Source organism: Onychomys torridus, chromosome 9 (genome assembly GCF_903995425.1).
Source record: "Onychomys torridus chromosome 9, mOncTor1.1, whole genome shotgun sequence".
Classification (NCBI taxonomy): domain Eukaryota; kingdom Metazoa; phylum Chordata; class Mammalia; order Rodentia; family Cricetidae; genus Onychomys; species Onychomys torridus.
In genome coordinates, this window is record NC_050451.1 from 44,481,503 (window position 1) to 44,487,784 (window position 6,282).

The 6,282-nt window shown below is 48.5% G+C and overlaps 1 protein-coding gene across 1 annotated transcript; it reads right to left on the minus strand.

Annotated features, from left to right (window-relative positions):
* Positions 1-1,581: 1,581 nt before the first annotated feature.
* LOC118591465 (mast cell protease 4-like) lies at positions 1,582-4,003 on the minus strand. Its single transcript, XM_036199799.1, has 5 exons — positions 3,934-4,003; positions 3,289-3,439; positions 2,644-2,779; positions 2,191-2,445; positions 1,582-1,817 (listed from the first exon to the last, which is right to left on the minus strand). The coding sequence occupies exons 1-5, from the start codon at positions 3,986-3,988 to the stop codon at positions 1,659-1,661; spliced, it is 756 nt and encodes a 251-aa protein (XP_036055692.1). The 5' UTR covers positions 3,989-4,003; the 3' UTR covers positions 1,582-1,658.
* Positions 4,004-6,282: the final 2,279 nt, after the last annotated feature.

Here is a 6,282-nt window from a genome sequence, read left to right on the forward strand (position 1 = left end):
CAGCCCTATCCTCACTGCTTTCAGTGGTAACAGGAGCCACAGACATCAACACAGACTGTGGTTGTGGTATTGCCATGGACCCAGACATGGGCCCTGGCAGCAGCCCGGGCCTGGATGACATCATGGCCCTGGGTGGCAGTGCAGATCACTTAGATTGATATGAACCCAATAGCGGCGTGGCCCTTGAACCCACACATGGCCCCAGGTGTGGGCCCAGATCCCGGGCATCCACACTGCCTTCGATGGTGACAGGAGTCTAGGACATCAGCGCAGGTCCTGTCTGTGGTGAAGCTGGAAACCCAGATGTGTGGGCTGGCAGGCTGTGAGGAAGGTGGAGGGGCTGAGTTCTTACTCAGGGCTGCATAGCAGCAATTTCTCATGGCTCATCAGTCAAGGGTCAAGCCCATTATGTTAGGTCCCCCGTGGGGCATAGCAGAGCTCACGTGAGGTCTCTTCAGTTTCAGACTCCACAGTACCCTGCTGCTAATGCACTGTTTTTCTTGGCTAAGGACAATGGGGGCTTTGGCTTTTAAGAGGAGAGCAGGCCACTTGGAAGTTGACCTAACTCACACATTCTTCTTCTGAAAGGCTCGAAGTCACTACACCATCTTTGAGGAAGATGGCAGTTGAATTTGGGTGCCTCGGAAGTAGTTCTAAAACCAGCTCCGCGCTAAGGCTCTTGAGGACGGCTTCCCACCAATGGCTAGTTCTGCTCTGTGTTTGGCTCCAGAAAGAGCTGATACTCCCCTGGGACGACTGCTGCAGCCACAGACACCTCCCAGGGACTTCTGAGGGCAGGCTCACCTCGAGCTGCAGGCGCCGTATTGAGAGGATGGCTATGATGGGACAGGTGTTGGGGACGCAAGCTATCTCTCATCAGCCATCTCTGACCTAGACATGGGAAATGGCTATGATGTGTGGAGAAGGTGCAGTGCTGAGGCATGGGGTTTGTGGAAAGAAGAGATGAGGACAAGGAGAGAGAAGAGGAGAGGAAAGGACAGCGGAGGAAAACAGCAGAGCCGCAAATCACTCTGGGTGTGAAGCCTTACAGTACACACCCATGTATGTTAGATGCTATTCAGTCATCCATGGTGGCGCACCCCGTGCCAGGAAACCAGTAGTCGAGGTGGCTAACTTGGGAAGAGAGCAGCCCCAAACAATTCTCCATGCAGCTTAGAGAGGGTCTAGGTATATGTGAGGGACTGAGTCAGTTCAGAGCAGGGTGTGGAGTCTCACAGAGGCTGGAGGTCACATCTTTATTGAGGTGCGTTATAGGAAATAATCATTCACCAGAGCTTTGTGTACTTCTGAGATCCTCTCAGGAGGCAGTCTGGGGACAGGTTGGAGGCAGGCTGGGACAGGCTGGGACAGGCTGGGACAGGTTGGAGGCAGGTTGGGGGCAGGTTGGGGGCAGGCTGGGACAGGCTGGGACAGGCTGGGACAGGTTGGAGGCAGGTTGGGGGCAGGCTGGGACAGGTTGGGGCAGGCTGGGACAGGTTTGGGACAGGTTGGGGGCAGGCTGGGACAGGTTGGGGGCAGGCTGGGGGCAGGCTGGCACAGGCTGGGGGCAGGCTGGGGAGAGGTTGGGTTAGTCTGGGGATAGTTTTTTTTTCCACACCCAAGGGGTACTAGAAGAGCTCTGGCTTGGGAACCTTGACTCAGGTTGACAGGGTTGACTCGCCCTTTGTGACTGAATTAATCCAGGGCACATATGAGGAGATCCGGGTGAAGACTGCAGGAGGCTTTGCATCTCCACGTCCATAAGATACAATACCATGGGCCACCCCAGCACACAGTAGAGGTCCCCCGGAGTCTCCCTGTAGGTTAGAAAAAGCAGACTGTGAGCAAAGACCACCTTCCCCCAACTACAGACCCTCCCCATAGCTAATCCTAGAGTGAGGTAGGGAGTTCTGGCTCCCTGCTGTGAGCCAGAAGTTAGGGATTTAATGTTTCCTCTGGTCTTGACTCAATCATCTCCCCTCACTCCCTTCTTTTCTCTTCTGGAGCCCCCTGGGAAGGTTGCAGGCAGGGTTTGGATGTGGGAATGAGACCAAAAGGGAGGATTTCAGCTCCCAGAATGCTGGGAGCCTAAGAACACAGGCATTGGTCATGACAGGGGAGGGCCATTTGGCCCTCTAGCTCTGCCAACACTGTTCCTGATGTGGGGAGGGAAAGCAGGTGTGTACTCACCCTGTAGGCTGAGTTTATCTTCCTGGGACTGCCCACGCAGACCTGGAGCTCATAGCTGTAATTGGGATAGTATTTGCAGGCCTCCTTCTCCATGATCCTCAGCTTCACCTCCCTCAGCTTCTCTGCTGTTGGCGCCGTCACCCCCGTTTTTCCCCAGCCAGCCGCCCGGCATGTTTTTCCAGGTTTAATAAAGTCCGATGGTCTAGGTAGGGGGATTGTACCCACAGCCGGAGACGGCTTAGCTTTCTTTTGAAGCTGTAGGGGGCAGGAGAGACGACATGGTAACCCAGAGAAGAATGCTGTCTTGGACGTGGGTCCTTTCCCACGGGGGTGGTAAGGACATGGAATTCAGGGGTGGGTTCTGAGGAAATGGGTTGGATAAGAGCAAATTCAAAGGCCTGAGCCAGGAGGAGAGTTGAGGGGGGTTAAAAAAGGTGAGAAAAAGAACGGCACCTTCAGTAACATGATGTCATTCAGATTGGAATAGAAGTTGTACTTTGGGTGAACGATTTGTTTATTGACTTTTATCTTCTGCTGTGTGGGTTCTTTCTTGCTCACATCATGAGCTCCAAGAGTGACAGTGATTTCTCTGTTGAAAGAGAAAAGAGGCAGTAAAAAGTGTGAGGAGGACTCCTCTCGAGCAGGGGGACACCAGGGTCTTCTCTATCCCAGAGCAGAGACACTTCAGAGACTCGATTGTACTTGAGACAGAACTGCTAGGACCACTGCCCTCTCAGAAGGAACAAGCCAGGGAAACACAGGACCAAGAACTGGCTATGTTTATCTCCCTCAGTATTTGCACTGAACCCAAGGCTTTGCATGTGGTATCATTCAGTTACACCTCAGCCCATGACTGAGAGCTCTGAGGACACCAGGACAAGAGGAAAGCGGCAGTTCATCTCGACTGGAGCCTTGCTTAGAGGTCTGTCCTCTGAGAATGGAGATGACAAGTAAAATGGTTCAGTGTGTTCCCTTTGTCCTCTTGGTGTGAGTAGGAGCCCATCTGGAGATGAGCAGGGCTGGGACCTTTCCTCAGGCCTCTGCTACTTTGTGACTCTGGTTCGTGCATTTCTCCACACGGAAAGAGAAGCCTCTTACCTTCCTTTGCAGTGTGCAGCCGTTATCACAAAGTCTCGGGCTATGAGAAATCCACCACAGCTGGCCATGAAACCTCTCTCAGTGGTGATCTCCAGATGGGCCATGTAAGGGCGGGAGTGTGGTTTGGACTCAATGCCACCAATAATCTCCTCTAGAACAAGAACACAGAGTCCCTAGTCATAGACTTGCAGGGTACCCCAACACAGTGCTGGCAGAGGAAATGGGGCCAAAGGTGAGTGACTGCTCTCCAGCCCACCCCATGTTATCATAGGGTTCAGGGCCCTCTGAGCATCCTTTGATTTTTCCTCTTAAGTCCTCCCTTGTCCATCATGATCCTCTGTTTCAGAACACAATGATCATTCATGTTTCTGAATTGCTGGTTCATTTAGACATTTCTTCACTCCCTCATCCTGTCTTCCTCAACACTAATGGAAGGCCAGAGAAGAGCTGCCTATCAGAACAGAGAGTATTTTGAAGAAACAATGTGAAGGGAATTAATTTTTCTTTCTTACTTGACCTAAGAGATTTCCCCTGGACTACACATAATGGATCCTGCCTCATTTTATGATTTCTATTACCCAAGTTAACAGATTTGGATCAGTTGATGAAAATCTGAGAGGATAGGGAGATGCAGACAAAACTCACCAGCTCCAGCTTCAGGAGGCGGGAGAAGAGCCAATAGGAAGAGTAGGGCCTGCATCTTCTACTGCACAGCCTGTGGCCAGCCTCTGTTGTGTTCCTGCCTGCTCCCTGCTTTTATAGTTCCAAAGCAGGAGAAAGGGAGGGCTGGAAACCACAGAGCTGGTCTGGTTAAGTTTTATCTTCCTAATCAGAAATTCTCATGACTCTGCTCTCTGCTGGTGTTGAATCTGTGACCAGATCCTGAGAGGCTTGGATCCTGTGATGAGATGTCTACTGTACCTTCAAAGCTGCTCTCTGCTGGTGTTGAATCTGTGACCAGATCCTAAGAGTCCTGGATCCCATGGTGAGGTGTCTATTCCATCCTCCAAAGCTACTCCTCAGAGGCAAGGAAGTTGGGGAACCTAGTCTAATTTAGGGGTCATGAACCTGTCCTTCTGTACAACCAGGAATTAGTGTCAGCTTTGAAGTTGATGCAGCATACATGTAAAGGCATCTGCAGTGTGTGAAACACATGGGTATGAGGGCATACATTTTATTTACAAAAACTGATTGAACTTGACAGCCATCATTTGTGTTGACAAGTGGGAGGGCATTTTTATATTTATTCAATAAGTAGCAGATGATAGAATGTGGTTGAGAGAGAAGAAAGAATGGGGAGAGTGTATTGAATGCACAGTTACATATGCAGGACAGAGAACTTAAGTCAGTGGTTCTCAACCTTCCAAAAGCTGCAATCCTTTAATACAGTTCCTCACGTTGTGATAACTTCCAACTATAATGGCAAGTTTGCTACTGCTATAAATCATAATGTAAATATCTGATATGCAGGATATCTGGTATGTAACCCCAAAGGGTCGGGACCCACAGGTTGAGAACTGCTGCTGTAAGTGCATGTTCTGATTTAGTCATACTAAGTCATTTTGGTGGCTATTGCAATACACATTTAGAGAGAACTCAATGGACTCTCAGGATATCATGTAACAGGAAGATCACACATGTACTTAGTTTCTGAAACTTACTTTTTTTAGTTCCAGTGGGATGAACAGAAAGCACAACAGAATGGATAAAGTACCACATCTATGTTCTGCAGGGTATAGAAATATTTATACATTGAGAGCCATGCTTGCTCAATGACAACAGACTATCTGTGCAGATCAGTATTTGAGACCTTGCTTGGTGATTTCCTCATTTCATGTGTCACTGGAAATCAAACACTGCTCTCAGTTAAACAGGAATGTGCCACTGAGTGCAAATTTAATACTGCTTAATTAATTACAATTTGAAATGCTGTTCATCTTGGAATAATTGACATATTGGTGTATTTCTGCTCCGTGCTTTCTTTAGACCCTACCAACCCAGAGTATTACTGTTTCCATTTTACAGATGAGGAAATCAAGCCATGACAAAACGCCATAGTCATTAAACACCAGAAGTATAAATCTCAAATAGTTGCTGCTTGACTCCATTCCACTAGCCTTTCTTTGTGCCAGTCTGCTGTCCTTGTTTGCAAAAACAAAGTAAGAGGAAGCAACCACTGCTGTAGATATCGCTCTGCATGATCTGATTGGTTAATAAATAAAGTGCTGATTGGCCAGTAGTCAGGCAGGAAGTATAGGTAGAACAAAGAGAGAGGAGAATTCTGGGAACAGGAAGGCTGAGTGAGTCAGGAGTCACCAGCCAGACACAGAGGAAGCAAGATGTAAAGATACCAGTAAGCCATGGGCCATGTGGCAAGGTATAGATTTATAGAAATGGGTTAATTTAAGATGTAAGACCTAGCTAGCAAGAAGCTTGAGCCATTAGGCCATACAGTTTTAATTAAAATAAGCCTCTGTGTGTTTATTTGGGTCTGAGCGGCTGCAGGCCTGCGTGGGACTGGAGAAAACTCCAGCTACAAATGATGCTCAATGGCTTGAGTTTCCACCTGAAACCTGGGAATACTTAATAAACAATTCTAAATGCAGCCCAAAACAGGTTCTTGCTTCATGTCTCATGTGGGCAGCAAGACGCTGCAACACGTGGGTTTGAGCTACTCTATGGCAGGTTTATGGCATGCAGACTGAAGCTACACCATGGCGCATTCCCAACAAGTTACGTGGAGGTTTCTGCAACATGGTGTGTGGTGGATATAGCTTTTGCTACTTAAAAAAAAAAAAAAAAAGAGGTTTCTGGGCTACAAGCTGCTTTGGTAGAAGCATAGACTTACTGCTTCTGAGAGTTGACAGTATACATGGCTCTCAGGCCCAGAGCTGGTGGTAAATGTACCACCGCCATGTTGGGAAGCTGAGGTGGGCGGAAATGCTGCAGTTTAAAACAATACATTCACAATAAGACAGATTCAGATGGGATAAA

Excerpts from the sequence above, each read along its gene's own strand:
- LOC118591465 (XM_036199799.1), bottom strand. The coding sequence starts at position 3,988 with ATGCAGGCCCTACTCTTCCTATTGGCTCTTCTCCCGCCTCCTGAAGCT. Across the intron at positions 3,440-3,933 it reads GCCTCCTGAAGCTGGAGCTG|AGGAGATTATTGGTGGCATT; the intron begins GTGAGTTTTGTC and ends TTCTTGTTCTAG. Across the intron at positions 2,446-2,643 it reads ATGACATCATGTTACTGAAG|CTTCAAAAGAAAGCTAAGCC; the intron begins GTGCCGTTCTTT and ends TGCCCCCTACAG.